We start from the raw sequence: 18,697 nt of genomic DNA, 5'->3' as shown, positions 1-18,697 counted from the left end.
CGCTTCCTTCTCTGTCTCCTCTCCATGCGATGTGTTTTCTTTTTCACTCTCCAAGGTGCACTTAGATTGTCCAGGACTTCCTCCACTAGGCTGTTAAGCCAGCCAGGGTTCTGTGGTAGCATCACCTTGGAGCACTGGTAGCCTAACACCTGCGTTCACACGTCTGAGCTCATGAGGCTTTTTGGTTGCAAGGAACAAAGCCTGTCTTAGGTAGCCTCAGAAAGGTGGCTGTACTGCCAGGATACAGGTGGCCCTTAAGAGTCAGGAAGGTCACAGAGATCCAAGAAAGGCCTGATAGACAACAGGAGAGTCAGGAACCAAGCATGAGAGCAAAAAGATGATGATTTTGTCCCTCAGTGACAGGAGCTCGATCATTTTCAGTTTTGTGCTCCATCATTAATGGACTTAAACTTTCTCCCTATTTCTGCCTGTCTGTATTTTCCCATCTGTTTTTGCTTGGACCACTTTCTGACCTCTCTTTCCCTAACAGCCAGATCTCCAGAGAGAGGAACTCAGATCAGACCTCAAACCATCACCAGGCAGAGCCTTTGTAACACGCCTGCTCTGAGGCTGTTGGCCCATCTGTCTTGGGTGGAGTGCTCAACTCACCTGATCACCTGCTGTGAGGAGGGGCATATGGGTGGCTGGAACCTGGTCAGCTACATCTCAGGCAACCAAGAGGTCTGTGCATAGACAGTTATCCTCTGAAGAAACTGTGGGTTGGTGGGAACCTATAGGTTAATAAAGCCAGATAACCAATCTGTAGAGTCAGAGAACAGAAATGTAGATATGCCAATGGGCTACTTCAGAATCTCCTGGGACCCTTCTTGAAATACATAACTTGGGGTTTTACTCCAGATCTACTGGGTTAAAATCTCAAGGAAGAAGATTAGAAAACTGTATATATTTTATCTACCATAGGCTTGACGTTGTGAGGGAACAGAGAGGCATGAAGGATGGGAAAGGTCAGACTGAAGACTGGGAAGTCTTGATTCTCTGAATGACTTTGTAGGGAGCATTAGTGGTAAAGAACCCTCCTGCCAATGCAGGAGATGTAATAGACCCAGGTTCAATCCCTGTGTCAGGAAGATCCCCTGGAGGAGGGCATGGCAATCCACTCCAGTATTCTTGCCTAGAGAACCCCATGGACAGAGGAGCCTGGCGGGCTACAGTCCATGGGGTCACGAAGAGTCAGACATAACTGAAGCAACTTAGCATGTACGTGATGTGCTCTAGTGGCCGTGTGGGTGAAAACGCATTTGAAAAAGTGGCAATACTTGGAACTTCCCTGGCGGTCCAGTGATTAAGACTTCGCCTTCCAAGGCAAGGGGTGCAAGACTGCTAAGACTGCACAGGCATCATGGACAAAAAAAAAAAAAATGTAAAACAGAAGCAATATTGTAAAAAAAAAAAATGCAGTAAAGACTTTAAAAGTGATCCATGTTAGAAAAAGAAAAAAAAAAAACCTTAAAAAAAAATGGAAGTGCTGAGGTGAGGTCGTTTCCTTGAGGGAAATACAGTGTAAAGAGTGTGTGTCCCTGTAGTTCCAAAAGTTTACATTTAAGACAATCTGTGAGACCAGCAAGAGCTAATGTTAAACCCAAACACCATGAACTTTTGGTGTGGCCTGATACAAAAAGCTGAGAGTTGGCTTCCCTTTTTTCGCTTATCCATAACAGATACCTTTAGTGAAATATCATAAGCAACATGAAAAGTAATTTTATCAAATGCTACCTGAATTATCAATAAAATTAAATGTTCAGGAAATAAAGAAATCTTTTGTTTTAATGGGAGAAAGCTAATAATAAACTATTTTGCAATGTCTTAAAGGAAAAGTTGTTTCGTATCCTAAAAATTGGCATCACTATAAGAAATAAGCACATACTTATGGATATTATAATCTTTATTACAAAACAAATATTTTAGGTTGAGGTAACATTTCAAAGTGTATTAGGCAAAAATCAACTGAATTCTATACACACAGTTTTGCTATGTGCAACACTTAGATTGATCTTAGAAAAAAATTAAGCTGATAGCTGTCTATTTAAAGAGGAATTTCATTTTTCCACCCTCCCCTACCCAGTCCTCCATATCACCACCAATGGTCAGGGAGGTGACGCTCATGGGAGTTTCACACACACACACATATACACACACACAAAAAGAAAAAATCAAAAAGGGTTAATTAATTGAAAAAAGAATTTTTGTTTATCTGAAACACATTACTGTGCCATAATTTGAAAACATTTTCACAAACTAAATGTTTATTCATACAGGATTTTCTATTGCTGATACCAAGGATAAATAGAATTGTCTAGCCTTAAATGGAGAAATCCCATGCAACATTCTGACTCCAGTGTCTTTCCTGCTGTGAAGCCCTCTCTAATTCTTAAGGCAAAGTGTGCCCTGTTCTCTGAATCCATGTGTTTTGTTCATATCTGTGTTAATAGTGCTCACCACACTGGATTGTAATAATTCTTGCTTTTGTCATATTTGTCCTTTTTCAGCTTTATTTATCCCTCTATAAGCTTCTCAGAGGTCAAACCAGTCAATTCTAAAGGAAATCAACCCTGAATATTCATTGGAAGGACTGATGCTGAAGCTGAAACTCCAATACTTTGGCCACCTGATGTGGAGAGCCCACTCATCAGAAAAGACCCTGATGTTGGGAAAGATTGAAGGCACAAGGAGAAGGGGGCAACAGAGGATGAGACGGTTAAATGGCATCACTGACTCAATGGATATGAATTTGAGCAAACTCCGGGAGTTAGTAGAGGACAGAGGAGCCTGGCGTGCTGCAGTCCATGAGTCAGAAAGAGATGGACACGACTTAGAGACTGAACAACAACAAAACCTTCTCAGGAGCAAGCGACAAGTCTTTAAGCTTCTTGACCTCCTCCCCACCCAGCGCAGTGCCTGGTACATAGCACAACGTGTGTAACTGTGCGTTAGGTTAATGAGTTAGGAACTATTTCGGCTGTGAAGCAACAATGGGCATCTTTCCTTGCTTCAGGTCTCTCACGGAGGGTGTTCTAGTGACATTTCCCATTTTTGAAACCTCTATGGTTTGATGACATCCTAGACACGAACAAGTATAACATCGAGCATTTCCTTTCAGAAAGAAATGGCCTTAGGCTATTCTTCTGATACAAACGTCAATAAATTACAGTTATGATTTTCCCTAGTCTCCAGCCTCCGGGACGCCTGTCTGTGAGAGGCGCTCAGGCACGCCCATGCTAGTAGCCATCTTGGCAATCATTGTCATCCTGATCTCCGATGGGTTTGTTGTGGTAAGCATCGACTGTTAATTTTCTGCTTTCTACCTCAGTGTTTTTGGCTAGGGCCTCTTCCTCGCTGCTTGACACGCTCTCGGTCGAGTTGCTGTCTTCTTTCGATCTGCTGCTGTCCTGGGAATCGCTACCATCGTCCTCCTCAGACGGGCTCTCCTGGCTCCGGCTCTGGGTCTGGCCTCCCTCCTGGCTGGAACTGTTCTGCTCTTCAGTGGACTCTGGGCTCTCCTCCGAGGACCTGAGGCTCTCGTCGGATTCACTGTCGGCCTGTTCCTCTGTGGATGTGCTCTCTGAATCGGAGGGCTTATCCAACACGTCCTCCTCACTGGACTCACTATCTGCCTGATGTTCTCTGGAGTGACTGGTGGCGTTGTCGGGGTTGTCACCCCTGGACTCATGGAGCGCCTCTTCCTGAGATTCGCTACTGTTTTCTTGAGAAGGCAGGTCGACCTCCTGACTAGACTCGCTGCTGGGGTCTTGGACATCCTGACTGTCTTCCGGGGACCGGTTCTCCTCACTCTCTTGTCTAGACTCACTCTTGCCGTGTTCCCTGGATTGGCCGAGGCCGGCTTCTTTGGAGTCGGGGTTTTCGGTGGAGTCACTCATGACTTCCGTCGTGCGGCTATCGTCAAGCTCCCCTCTGCCATCTTCCTCAGGAAGGCGAGACTTCCTGAAGAACTTCCTGCGGGGATACGCGGCTGCTGGGCTCTCATGGGAATCCTGGGTGCTTGCCTGCTCCTCATCGTCCCCTTTCGATTCTCTTGACTCAAGGCCGGCACCACTTATTCGGGAGTTGCCCCTCTCGCTCCTGTAGGCGCCCGGGTCATCGCTCTGCATCCCTTCATCGTCGAACTCAGAGCCATCCCCGTGGCTGCTGTCCCCCTCACTGCCGCCTCCCACCCAGTGCTCCTCACTCTCGCTGTCTGGCGTGGAGTCACCGCCCTCGGGCCTGCTGTTCCCCTCATCCTCACGGTCCAGGTCCCTGCTCTCGCTGGTGGTATCGTGGGCCCCCTCATCCCCTTGTGGGGCGCTGTCTTCCCTGGATCGTGTGGTGTCAGCTGAGTCTTCATCGCTTCCAAGCCTGGAGTCCCCTCCTGATCGTCTCTCTTCGGGTCCTGGGCCACCGTCATCATCCCCAAAGGTGTCATCTCCGCTCTCGTCTTCATCATCATCTTTATTATCACCTTCGCTTCCTCCCCTCCGAGAGAGGCCGCCAGCTGGTCTATGAATGTGTTGCTGACCATCAGGACCCAGGACCTCCTCAGATTCTGTGCTGTCACTGGGGTCTTCATTTGCCTGCAGTTTGGGGTTAACAGACATGGTCAGTACCCTCAGGAGCTGCTCTAGAGGGTTGTACCTAATGCCCATCTAGGCTCTTTTTGTTTTCTTCTTCCTGTATCCCTAATCTAAGCTATGTTCAGTTGTATGGCTCAATAATGTCTCAAACAGGGGTTAAAAAGGAAGGAGGGGAAGTTGAAAGTCAAGTCACCCCATTTTCCATAGGCACCATTCACTCAGTGCTGCACAAATCTTTTCAAAATGCTCTCTAGAAATCACATTTATGAAACTCAAATCATACTGTAAGTATGAGTCCTAAAGGGATACTTTCAGAAATTTTTTGTAAATTAAAGAATTGATTTATAATACTCCTCAAATTATTTGGTTTAAAACAGTGAAAGTGAATGTATTAGTCGCTCAGTCATGTCTGACTCTTTGCAATCCCATGGACTGTAACCCACCAGGATCCTCTGTCCATGGGATTCTCCAGGCAAGAATTATGGAGTGGATTGCCATTCCCTTCTCCAGAGTATCTTCCAGACCCAGGAATCAAACCCAGGTCTCCTGCACCGCAGGCAGATTGTTTACCATCTGAACCACTAGGGAAGATATAATACTCATCAAATTATTTGGTTTGAAATAGAGGTTTAAAAAAAAATACTGGGTGATTTTGAAATGACTCATATTTTTTTTTTCAAATCAACTCTGGGGCTGGGGATGGAAATGTATTAGAGGAGGTGAATGAAACCTTTGGCTGAAATGAAAGTATAATATTGCAGTAAGATATAGATCTCACCAAAACCATATTTATACTGGTTTGCACAGGCAGAGAGTTGCCTATAGAAGGCTCAGCTGAAGGAGTACAACCGGGGTGATATCTGAGTTCTAAGTGTAGCTCAGAGGGATGATCCCCAGAAATAAAACAATTGGATGCTCTACTCAGATAAGGAGGTCTGTGAGCCTTCATTCATCATGCACTGGAAAAATCTACTCTCTCTCTCTCTACTGCTGCTGTTTAATCACTAAGTTGTGTCCGACTCTTTGTGACTCCATGAACTGTAGCCTGCCAGGCTACATGGGATTTCCCAGGCAAGAATACTGGAGTCAGTTGCCATTTCCTTCTCCAGTGGATCCTCCTGACCCAGGGATGGAATCCACGTCTCCTGCGTTGGCAGGCAGATTCTTTACCACTGAGCCACCTGGGAAGCCCAAGCAACTTGCCCATTTTGTTTTTTTTTTTTTCTTTTCCCACCTGACCCTACTCATCAGTGTCTGAGTTCTGATCAGGAGGGAATACAGGATGATGACACTCTTCCCATCACTGGAAATTGCACGAATCTGCTGGAACTGAGCACCCATGTAGCTTTCCTTACCTCAATAGTCTCATATTGCACCCCCTCCCCCCAAACTGTTGCTCTCATCTAAGAGCTCAGAGAACATGGAGATTATAAATCACAGGGTCCCCCCAAAAAGAGCATTTCCCCAATTCTATGCTTATAAATGTATACAGTGTTCGTCTGATGAGTCTTTAGTCAATATCCTAGGAGAAACCCAGCTTCTAGGATAGCTGGAGCACAGGGGATTGAGTTTGGTTAAAACGACAGGACAGTTAAGAAAGCTATAACTAAATGTCTTAGAAAAATGAAAAGAAGAGAGAGGGGGAGGAGAAAAGGGGGAACACAGGGGAAAGCATAGGAAAGTGGAAGGGAAGAAAAGAGATGCTAGCAAGTTTTTTATTACAGGGATATAAGCTAAGGGCTTCCCTCATAGCTCTGTTGGTAAAGAATCCACCTGTAATGCAGGAGATCCCAGTTCAATTCCTGGGTCAGGAAGATCCATTGGAGAAGGGATAGGCTACCCACTCCAGTATTTTTGGGTTTCCCTTATGGTTCAGCTGGTAAAGAATCTGCCTGCAATGCAGGAGACCTGGATTTGATCGCTGGCTTGGGAAGATCCCCTGGAAAAGGGAAAGACTACCCGCTCTAGTATTCTGGCCTGGAGAATTCCATGGGCCGTACAGTCCATGGAGTTGCAAAGAGTTGGACACGACTGAGCGACTTTCACTTTCAAGCTAAGTCAGCTTTTCTATCTCCCAGGGACACAGATGAGAAACTTTTTTTTTTTTTTTAAAGAAGTCATTACTGAAGCAACTGTCCTCTTAAAGTTTCCTCAGGGTGAGAGCTAGTCTCTCCTCTAGCAGTCTAGCAGGATTCTAGGCACAGAGGCAGTCTTCAGGCCCCAAAGGTATCTCACATGAACCAGAATGTTTTTCTCTGCCTGGTCTGAACTGCTCCAACCGTAAAAGCAATATCTGAGATTTATGAGCAAGCTGTTGTCTAACAGAGTTTGTGACTCTCTCTGCGTCTGTGTGTGTGAGTATGTTCTCTTTAGCTAGAGGAACATTTAGGGCCACAGTGTCTAACATCTGGCCCCAGTGATAAATATGGAATGAAGAGCATGTCTACGTCTGAATTCTCCCACTCTTTTTTCCTTCCTATTTTATAGGACTTTTTAGACAGCATAACCAAAGTTTAGAACATCTTATATTTAGAACAGTCACCAGGTAATTTAATCTAACATCATTTCCTTCAACTCCTAAGTAGCCTGGAAAGTTAAGAAAGGTCTGTTTAATTACCTGTTCCTCTGAGCTAAGTTTACTTTCTTCTGATGACTCACTGCTCTCCTGAAAAGAAAAAAAAAATGTTGTTGTTTATTTTTCATGTTAGTAATTCCTGAGGAAAGGAAAGAAAACATGGTGCGCATCGATCACTTGTGGTTTGGATTTATGACTTTCCAAATGGCCTGAGATAATGAGAAGAGTGTCAAAGTGATTTTATGAGATGTTTATGACAAAAAATAAATTAGAGTGTTGGGGAGATTGGGAGGGTCATGTACACACTGCTATATTCAAAATGGATAACCAACAAAGACCTACTGTATAGCACACGGAACTCTACTCAATGTTGTATGCCAGTCTGGATAGAAGGGGGGGATGGGTTGGGGGAGAATGGATACATATATATATGTATGGCTGAGACCCTTTGCTGTTCACCTGAAACTACACCAACATTGTTAATCAGCTATACCCAATGCAAAATAAAAAGTTTAAAGTTTGAATAAATAAATGAGATAGTTACCAAAGGTGGTGTTGGTGTCTGAGCCAAATGACTCTGTAACAAAGGAAGGAAAACAAGTTACTCCTTCACAGGTGGATCATATCATTGCAAACATTCATAATAATTTTAGGGTTTTTTTAGCTTATTGATAGATATTTTATATTTACATGAGTATTAATCATATTTTATAATGAAAGGGCTAAAAAAATGAATGAATGTGAGAAGACCAATGGCATAAAAAGGTCTTGTATATAGAATAACTTAGAAGATTTTCATATTTCCCATAGTTAGAGAAAAATAAATTTTCTTTGAAGAAAAATACACAACCCAGAAAAAATATAAGATAGAAAAAATAGCATTGAACTCATAAACCCAGATTTAAAGTGTCAATTCGCTCCTTGGCTTGTGTTTAGCCCTGAAAACTGTCTTGAGGGTAGTACTGAAATTCATGTGTTTCAGGAAACACTTAGGTCTTCAGTTCAGTTCAGTTCATTTCAGTAGCTCAGTCCTGTCCGACTCTTTTCGACCCCATGAATCGCAGCACGCCAGGCCTCCCTGTCCATCACCAGCTCCCGGGGTTCACTCAGACTCACATCCATCGAGTCCGTGATGTCATCCAGCCATCTCATCCTCTGTCGTCCACTTCTCCTCCTGCCCCCAATCCCTTCCAGCATCAGAGTCTTTTCCAATGAGTCAACTCTTCGCATGAGGTGGCCAAAGTACTGGAGTTTCAGCTTTAGCATCATTCCTTCCAAAGAAATCCCAGGGCTGATCTCCTTCAGAATGGACTGGTTAGATCTCCTTGCAGTCCAAGGGACTCTCAAGAGTTTTCTCCAACACCACAGCTCAAAAGCATCAATTCTTTGGCGCTCAGCCTTCTTCACAGTCCAACTCTCACATCCATACATGACCACAGGAAAAACCATAGCTCTATGGCTGGACAATTCACTTCACCTCTGTGATGTCCATTTCTTATTCCTAAATTTAGAATATTAGCAACCACTTTGCTTATTGCCCATGGTTGCTGTGAGGAGGAATTTGGCTAATGTTTATGAAAGCCTCTTGAGAACCATTCAGTATGATAAAACCTGAAGAAACGATCCATTTTGAGAACATTCAAAAGGATTATAAACATCCTTTATAAAACTGAGTAGTGGACAAAACTGAATAGAAAAAAGCCACCTGTCTTGAGTCATGTCAGATCACCCAAATTGCAAAATGCTGCATTTGAAAATTAATCAGTCATAGTTCTGATTTATTTTACTTTTTTTAATCTTATAGGAGCTCTAAGAATGCCTGTACCATCTCTGGTGCCCTCTCCCCACCTACTCTCCCCCTCCCCCTTGAGCAGGACAAAAGTCCCTAATCCCATGTGGCCCAAAGCATCTGAGTGATGGGTGTGCAGATCCAAGGTGCCAAGGAGAGCAGAAAGAAGCTGCTGGAAGCGCATCTCCAGCAAGCCTCTCAGCAGTCCTGGGCTGGGGATCTCTCCTAGATGGAAAAGCCATGGTCACTCTAAGTCTCTGTCCTGTGACACTGCCACAGGCACCATGGCCGACTCTACTCCAGTCCCTTAAAGGGTAGAAGGGAGCCAGACGTTGCTATTTTTCTCATGCTAAGGCTAGGCCTGAGCCTACCGCATGCTTGTGGTACTCTGGCTAAACGAAAGGATCCACAGCAGCTGCTTTTAAACTAACCAGCCCAAGGACAGCCCTGGTGAAAGTTCATGTAAGAAATTTTGCAGTGCCTATTCCAGCCTCAAGCAGGGGCAGGACCCTGTCTCAGGCCTTTGACATTACCCGGCCAGCACTAATAGCATTGTTCCCCGTGCTCTGTCACTCAGTCATGTCCAACTCTCTGTGAGTCAGACCATAGCCAGACTGTAGCCTGGACTGTATGGACTATATAGTAGCCTGCCAGGCTCCTCTGCCCATGGGGATTCTCCAGTATTCTCAAGAATACTGGGAGCAGGTTGCCACACCCACCTCCAGGGGATCTTCCCAGTCCAGGGATCGAACCCAGGTCTCCTGCATTGCCTGCAGATTCTTTACTGTCTGAGTCAGCAGGAAAGCCCTAGCATTATGCCCTAGCTGTGTCAAACCTGGCAGGCTATATAGTCCATGGGGTCTCAAAGAGTCAGACACAACTTAGTAACTAAACAACTAGCTGTAGTATATGTAAAAGCCAGCAGGAAATAGGTAATGAAAAGCATTCTGATTTAGGTTAAGATTTTAACCCTCATGTGTACAATCAGTCCTTCATACGCATGAGTTTCACATCCACACATTCAACCAGCCTCAGATCAAAAATAGTAGGGAAAAAAAGAAAGGTGGGAAGGAAGGAAGGGAAGAAAGAAAGAAAAAAAGAGAAACTTCCAGAAAGTTCCCAAAGGCAAAACGTACTTGCTGCACTCCAGCAACTATTTGCATGGCATCTTATTAGGTATTATAGGCAATCTAAAGATGATTTAAAGTATGCATGAAGATGTGCACAGGTTATATGAAAATACTATGCAATTTTATATAAGCATTGAGCATCCATGGATCTTGGTATCCACAGAGGTCTCAGAACTAAACCCCTTATGGATACGGAGTGACAATGTAGCTCCAATCTTGAAAAGCTGCTGACTTCCTAGACCTGGTTCCTTTCCAAGAAGGGTATAACACTTAGTAAAAATACAGATTCTGGGGCCAGGCATGAACACTAATTAACCATATTATCTAGATAGACTGGGTTATTTTTTGTGTCTCAGAGTTCTCATTTGTAAAATAAGAATAAAATACAATACCCAATTCACTGGGGATACTGTGAAGATTCAAAAAGTTAACACAAGCAAAACAAAGAAATGTGTCTGGCAATGGCTCTTGAGTTACTAAGCATTAAGAACTATTGGATTAGCTGTTGTTCTAAAGACTCTAGTGTTCTCTCATTCTTCTTTCTTTTCAGGACTTGACCTCCTACCTCTTGTCTACCAGACATCTGATAAAACAGATCTCTAGTCCTAATTTTTCAAGGACAGATTTGGTTCATTGTCAACCATCCCCTTGTACTACCACACAGACCAATTATGAATATAAAGCTAAAGGAAAAAAATGCTTCCTCACCAAATTACATTATTAAGTTGAAGTCAAAGCATTATATGGACTACATTTTCTTATAAGAAATAGAAATCATAGCCCTTACCCTCTATATCTCAGGTTACTAATGTGTTCATTAAAATCATTAGTAGTTTCAACATATGCAGTGAAGCCAATTTGGTTATACTAATAACATACTAAAATAAAAATATTTCCAAAAATCTTATTTCTACTCACCTTCCATTCTTCAGAGCTCTTGGATTCAGTATTTTGATACCTGGCTACCTAGAAAATTTGGTACACATGGTCAGTCTCCAGAAATTTCCAAGGTAGCAGATGTTAATATAATCTCATAGTTAGAAGGAGTAGTCGTCAAATTTTAGCATGAATAAGAATCACCTAGAGGCTTTGCTGAAACACAAATTGCCGTGTCCCATCCTCAGAGAGTCTGGTTCTGGAGGTCTGAGTTAGGATCTGAGAATTTACATTTCTAACAAGGTCCTAGTTGATCCTGATGCAGCTGGTCTGGGGATAACATTTTGAAAACCATGGCTTATAAGGAAGAAAATGAGCATCTCGCTATATGAATGCCATCTGAGCAGAATAAGGAATAAGTTGGATGGTACTTTAAAGAAAGGATCTTCCTAGGAATTTACTATTGTCATCTGACTGGAACATACATAACCACTTTCGCTTATAGTAAATGACACATGCAGTTTTAGATACAAAGTTTTCTTTTTCAAACATCCCTCTCCTGATACTTACTGGCAGAGCGCAGGAAAGTCCCCACAGGAACATAAGCAGGATGGTGGTCTTCATAGCCGTGGATGTCACCCCTACCTGTGATGAAAGACAGAAGATGATTTTCTTCACACCAAAGAAATATAACAGCTTCAACTTTTAACACTTTCGATGGACATTTAGATGAGTTTTTTTTTTAACCTGATGAATGGATAAATAAAATGCACTATATCCATACAATGGAATATTATTCAGCAATAAAAAGGAATGAAGTATTGATGCATGCTTCAAAGTAGAGGAATGTTGCAAACATTATATTGGGTGAAAGAAGCCAGGCACCAAAGATCATATACTGTATGATTCCATTCATAGAAAAGGTCCATTGAAGGCAAATCTATAGAGACAGAAAGTGTTTGCCCAGGGCTAGAGCAACTAAGTACAACACAGCACAGAGGAGATCAGGGCTTCCCTCCTGGGTCAGCAGGTAAAGAACCTTCCTGGAATGCAGGAGACAAAGGAGATGTGAGTTCAGTCTCTGGGTGTGGAAGATTCCCTAGAGAAGGAACATGGCAACCCACTTCAGTATTCTTGCCTGAAAATCCCAGGGACAGAGGAGCCTGGCCAGCTACAGTCCAAAGAGTCACAAAGAGTCAGACATGACTGAGTAACTGGGCAAAGAGAAGATGAGGGGTTGGAGTGACAGCTAATGGGTGAATTTTGGACATAATGAAATGTTCTAAAATTGATTTTGGTGAAGGTTGTTAAACTCTGTGAGTATACAAAAAAATTAATGGTATATATACTTCAACGGATGAAGTATATGTGCGAATTATTAGGTTTATTAGCGATTTTTTTTAAAAAAACTTCACTCCCAAGAGATAAATTGAAAACTTTTCAAAGAGAAGCTCTATAAATACTTCTTAACTAATAAATAAGCTACGATAAATGAAGGAAAAGTAAGGAAAGAGCAATAGAGAAATTTCTGATCTTTCAGTTTGATACTGATTGTGCAGCCCAGTGTGTCAGAACAGACTGGCAAATATCATCCCACCAAAAAACTACATTATTGATACCACTGACAGATGTGGGCATTTGTCTTCACATACATACACACACACACACACACACACACACACACACACACACACACACACACAGATCCTCAGTCATTTTTATAATCTCATGAAAGTGAAAGTGAAGTTGTGTCCGACTCTTTGCGACCCCATGGACTGTAGCCTACCAGGCTCTTCTGTCCTTGGGATTTTCCAGGCAATAGTACTGGAGTGGATTGCCATTTCCTTCTCCAGGGGATCTTCCCAACCCAGGGATCGAACTCGGGTCTCCTGCATTGTAGACAGATGCTTTACCATCTGAACCACCAGGGAAGTCCTTATAATCTCATAATAACATCTAAACAAACTTGATTGGTTTTGCATTTTTTTCACCTGCATTTTCACCTGCAAGAAACTCATTATGGTAGCCTTCATATTATGGCTCCAGAGAGCATTCCATATCCACTGCGCTCCTTTTAGTCATACATTATACATGATTATGCTAAATTTTTTCAGCGTCATTCACAGTACCGAAAGATCCAGGGAAGATTAGAGGTTTGAGATACACTTGTGAATCACACTGAGAGAAATCTGCCAAATCAAACTGTATTTTCCTGGAGGGTGGCTTCATTTCACACCTCAAGAACTGGTGGTTTGGAAAACAATTTGTTCTATATCTAAAAATAAATGTCCTCAATGCTAATGTAAAAAGTTATTGGAGTGATTTAAAAGGAAAATAATTTGTCTGGCACTCACGAGCCCTGGGGCTGCCCTAACAGATGGACAGCCAAACACTGTTTGGAAAGTCCTGCAGGCTGATTTCAGACTTCACTTCCACTGATTTGTGTCTTTAAATGTTAAATATATACTATGCTGGTGACAAAAGATCTAAGCCAGGCACTTCCCTGGCAGTCCAATGGTTAAGACTTTGTACTTCCAATGCAAGGGGTGCAGGTTCGAACCCTAGTCAGGGAACTAAGATCCCACATGCCACACAGCCAAGACCAAAAAAAAAATCTAAGACAAAGATCCCCAGGCTTGGCTGTATATAAGTATCACCTGGGGAGATTTAAAGCAATCAGATGGTCACTCAGTCATGTCCAACTCCATGGACTGGAGCCTGGCAGGACTGATATGAAGTATGGTGAATTAGGATGAAGAAAATTTTCCAGGTAAGAGAATGGGTTACCATTTCCTCTTCCAGGAGATCTTCCCAATCCAGGGATGGAACCCACATCTCTTGCGTCTCCTGCATTGGCAAGCGGATTCTTTACCACCAGCAATACCAGTGCACTAATTGCATCACAGGGTTATAAATCTGTCCGCTGAGGGTGGAAGCAAGCATAGGTTTGTTTTTAAGATGTTCCAAGTGACTCCAACCTCTGATCCCAGAAATAACTGTACCTTGCTCAATAATGACTAAATACACTGAATAATGTCTGAAACATTGGGCTCAAGAAGTCATCTAGTCAAATTTGTTTAAATTTATTCAGGAAAACAATAGAAATCCTAAGATAAGGAGACTTAGAAGGTGCCTACCTCATTTCTACAATTCTACACCCAAATGGTCCAGCAGAGCCACTCATCCCTCATCTTGAGCATATTCTTCATCAACCTCACTATGTTTTGTATTATTTTCTTCATCCTAATTCACCATACTTCATATCAGTCCATGTGCTTTAATATTATTTTGATTCCTTTTTCAAATCCTTCACCTAATATCAACAATATGAAAATGTTCAACTGCCCCTAAAACAAGCCTAATTCAACTTTTGAAGGAAATCCAGAATATCTCATCCCAAAATATGCCTCTGACACAAAAATTCTGTTGAGCTGAAGGCACTTAAGAAAGAGCAGATGCCAGAAGGGTGCTCTGATCCTCCTTTTCCTACCTGGAAGCAGGAGATAAATCTCATGTGAAAGCTGCCCCCTGTCCCAGGGGAAGGGAAGACAGTCTCTTTAGCAGAGATGGAGGCAAGGCTGAGGGATTCTGCACAAACAGACCTTGTTAAACTAACCCGACCTTCCTGGGAACTTCTCCACAAGCTACTGGCCCTAGCTCAGATCCCCTAGGTCTTGTCAGTTCTTCACAAATATATTGTGTCTTTGCCTAAAAGTTGTAAAAGCTTCTGTTCCAGTCACTTCAGGTCCTCATTCTCTTGGGAAGGCACCTGTGTGCATACGGAAATTTTAATAAAACTTGTAGGCTCTTCTCCTGCCATTCTGTCTTCTGCCAGTTTAATTTTTAGGCCCAGAGACCCTAAGAAAGTAGAGGAAAGCTTTTCCTTCCTTACACTTTAGTTTCCAGAATCAAAACATCTTTTAAGTTCTTAGGTTCATTTCTTTAAAAAAAAAAAAAAAAGTCTTTATTGAATTTGTTACAATACTGCTCCTGGTTGGTTTTTTTTTTTTTTTTTTTTTTTTTGGTATGTCTGGTGTTTTTGACCCCAAGGCATGTGGGATCTTAACTCCCCAACCAGGGATCGAACCTCACCTGATGCACTGGAAGGCAAAGTCTTAACCATTGGACCACCAGGGAATTCCTTTAGGTTCATTCCATAAGGAAAGTTTCTGCTGAATACAATGCTTTCAAAATAACTCTATGCCAATGGTGTTGGCTTCATAGGTCTAATGGCTCACCATTTTAATTTTCAAAGTGAAATCTGAATATAGTAACAACTCCATGGTACTCTGAAAACCAGTAAATATTCCAGTCTTGATAAAAGGCCAACAAATATTGAGTTCTCCTCTTGTATTTTCTTTCGTTTCTCTCTAATCTAAATAACAAAACAATGAAACAGTGCTCTAACACTAATGAATGTTGTGTGTTTTATGAAGGAAGGGCATGCTTCTAGTGTTCAGTTTTGCAGGGATGGAATATTATGAAATGTAAGGAAGATGCAGCAACTTGCTCATGCTTCTAGAAATACCATGTAGCACCCTGACTCAAAGTTATAATTTTCCAAGTGGAAGTCTGGTAAGCTAAAATAAAATACACCCTGGGGTCCTGAGAGAGCTGATCCTGCCTCCCATAGAATATAGTCTGCTATCAAGCATTAAAGTCAGAGCTTAAACCCTATGCTACATTTTCAATGAGTGTATTTGACAAAAATAATTATACTTGTGTGAAGTATATTCCAGATGAGAGCTCCAAACTCATAAACTTTTTTACCAACCACCCCAAAAGTATAGAAGCAGATATGCAGTAGCCCTATTCTGGGTAACAAATGAGCAAAAAATCTACAAGCGTGAAAGATGAACCCAGAAACCCAAGTTCTTCTTTAGTGATTGGTAAGTGTCACTTTTACATTGCACCTGCTGTCATTCTACACATAACAAAAGGAAATCCATAACCTCAAGATTGCCGGGAGAAATCAATAACCTCAAATATGCAGATGACACCACACTTATGGCAGAAGGCAAAGAACTAAAGAACCTCTTGATGAAAGTGAAAGAGGAGAGTGAAAAAGTTGGCTTAAAACTCAACATCAGAAAACTAAGATCATGGCATCTGGTCCCATCATTCTATGGCAAATAGATCAGAAATCAATGGAAACAGTGACAGACTTTATTTTGGGGGGCTCCAAAATCACTACAGATGGTGCCTGTAGCCATGAAATTAAAAGACCCTTGCTCCTTGGAAGAAAAACTATGACCAACTAGACAACATAGTAAAAAGCAGAGATATTACTTTGCCAACAAATGTCCGTCTAGTCAAAGGTATGGTTTTTCTAGTAATCATGTGTGGATGTGAGAGTCTGACTATAAAGAAAGCTGAGTGCCGAAGAATTGATGCTTTTGAACTGTGGTGTTGGAGAAGACTCTTGAGAGTCCCTTGGACTGCAAGGAGATCCAACCAGTTATCCTGAAGGAAATCAGTCCTGAATTGGAAGGACTGAGGCTGAAGCTGAAACTCTAATACTTTGGCCACCTGACGTGAAGAACTGACTCATTGGGAAAGACCCTGATGCTGGGAAAGATTGAAGGCAGGAGGAGAAGGGGTCGACAGAGGATGAGATGGTTGAATGGCATCACTAACTCTACGGACATGAGTTTGACTAACTCCGGGAATTGGTGATGGACAGGGAAGCCTGGCGTGCTGCAGTCCATAGGGTTGCAAAGAGTTGGACATGACTGAGTGACTGAACTGACAACCTCAATTTGAGTTCCACTTGTTTGGAAATGTGTGTTTTAGAGGCTTTTAACCTTTACCAGTTTTTTCCCCAGAGTTGAAAAGATCCAAAATATTCAGGATCTGGAGAAGGGTATTTCAGTCTCTTTCCTCTCTGGCAGCCCTCAAGTAGTGCAGAATTTCTAGAATTTCCTCAAAGTTAATATTCATGTGTATATATTTTCTTTTATGTAAACTAAAATGAAAGAGGCTGAAGGAAGGAAATCAAAACTTGAAAAATTATAGGCTCGATATATCATGTTTACTTTCCTTATGTTTGGCTTAATGTTGTCTTCCTTAATAAGACTAATGAACAATATATCCACTTATTAGCAGTCAATAAATATCTATTGAGAACGTTCTATGAGCTAGGCACTGTTCTAGATACTCGAGTATACAGCAGTGTGTCGAGCTGGTTTTACAAAAGCAAAATTACCCAGAACCCAACTAATCAGAACCCCCATTAGCTAGAATTTGTTTTGTTACTACTCTTTGAAAATAAAGTGCATTTTGATCAGGACATAAATTCTATTAGAAATTCAGAAAACCAACCAAGTAAATCAATAAAAATTCCAGTCATTCCAACTGTAATTGTCTTGAGGTCAGTTATAAGCATCTGGTTTTTTTAGAAAGCATCTGTTAGATGCTTTCAACCACAGTACAATAACCCCTAGCCAAATTAAATATAAATGTGAAAGGCCTCTTAGCATCTGAGACACATTGGTCCACATTACCATTCAGGAAGAGGGGGGAGGTTCTAACAGATAAATGTCCATTAGAAAATTGTTTGCTTGTTTACTTATTTTAACCAACCAGAACAAAGTATTGGGTTGGCCAAAAAATTCATTCCAGTTTTTCATAACAACCCACGGGAAAATCCAAATTTTGGCCAACCCAATAGCATAGTCTACTTGGCCCTCAGTTAAACAGAAAGTCTGGGTCACCAGACACTATCACTCCTGAAGAAGACAAGTACTTGATGGGTTGCTATTACACATGGGATCTTCAAGACATCATGCAGAAAAGCATTGCCTGACCACAACTCCCACTGTATGTTATGGAAGACAGACACTTCTGATAAAGATTTAAAAAGGAGATAAATGCAAAAAAATATAAGTACAGATGGACAGGAGTATACTGCTGCCCTCTACACTAAGAAAGGTTTTTAAAAGACAGTTATATGCTACATTTATTGAACCCTGACGGTGTGTAAGACATCATCTTAACATGAATACGCAGCTAAACAACAGAAGAACATTTATTGAACTCAGATAGTGTGTAAGACATCACTCTTACAAGAATATCCAGCTAAACAACAGAAAAGCAGTGTAAGTAACACACCCTTGGTTTATTTCAGTGGTCTTAGCATCTCCTTTCAGCTACTCAATTCATAATGAATATTATTGGATGAACACCATCATATGATTTTCAATTTAAAAGACCATATTTTGAAAGTTCTGCCAGTCTAGTTTAGATTCTTTTATGTCTTGTGGGCCATGAACATAACTATACCCATAAAACCTAAATGTAAAAGCTTTATTTGTTTTGCTAATTAAAGCCAAACTTCAAAATGACCTTCCATCTGCCTCTTGATAAATAAACTTTCCCTTTCAGAAGTACCATGCAGAGATCTAATTAAAGTATTACTGAGAAAAGCACCTGTCTCTATTGACAATGTGTCATTTTAATACTGCTGTTTACAGGCATAAACAACAAAGGTACAAATGGAATCATTTTTTACCCAAGGCACTGTTCTCCCCATCTTTCTCTGTATGGCATAACACTTCTCAACATGTACATATACTTAATATTTTCCAAACAACACAGCAGAAGTCATTTTTTAGAATTTAGGAGTGAAAATATCTTACCCTCTTCAATTAACAAAGACTTTTCCCCCAAAGGCTCAACAATCAGGCTGAAGTTCTCGAAGAGGAAATCTGTGACAATGAAGCCTCTCTTGGGTTGAGGTTCT

The 18,697-nt window shown here is 41.7% G+C and overlaps 1 protein-coding gene and 1 pseudogene across 1 annotated transcript; both read right to left on the bottom strand.

Moving 5' to 3' along the window:
* LOC101112225 (sugar phosphate exchanger 3-like) overlaps window positions 1–2,124 on the bottom strand; it is a 16,635-nt pseudogene extending 14,511 nt beyond the window's left edge.
* DMP1 (dentin matrix acidic phosphoprotein 1) lies at window positions 1,886–18,697 on the bottom strand. Its single transcript, XM_012180327.4, has 6 exons — window positions 18,594–18,697; window positions 11,527–11,601; window positions 10,999–11,046; window positions 7,706–7,738; window positions 7,204–7,251; window positions 1,886–4,586 (listed from the first exon to the last, which is right to left on the bottom strand). The coding sequence occupies exons 2-6, from the start codon at window positions 11,578–11,580 to the stop codon at window positions 3,237–3,239; spliced, it is 1,533 nt and encodes a 510-aa protein (XP_012035717.1). The 5' UTR covers window positions 11,581–11,601; window positions 18,594–18,697; the 3' UTR covers window positions 1,886–3,236.

This window comes from Ovis aries, chromosome 6 (genome assembly GCF_016772045.2).
Source record: "Ovis aries strain OAR_USU_Benz2616 breed Rambouillet chromosome 6, ARS-UI_Ramb_v3.0, whole genome shotgun sequence".
Lineage (NCBI taxonomy): Eukaryota > Metazoa > Chordata > Mammalia > Artiodactyla > Bovidae > Ovis > Ovis aries.
This window is presented reverse-complemented; position numbering and strand designations above follow the sequence as displayed.

Bases quoted from the DNA above. Each gene is read 5' to 3' on its own strand.
- DMP1 (XM_012180327.4), bottom strand. From the start codon at position 11,580: ATGAAGACCACCATCCTGCTTATGTTCCTGTGGGGACTTTCCTGCGCT. The intron at 11,047-11,526 runs GTAAGTATCAGG...CAAATTTTCTAG, and splicing joins GACTTTCCTGCGCTCTGCCA to GTAGCCAGGTATCAAAATAC. The intron at 7,252-7,705 runs GTAACTATCTCA...TTTTCTTTTCAG, and splicing joins AGACACCAACACCACCTTTG to GAGAGCAGTGAGTCATCAGA.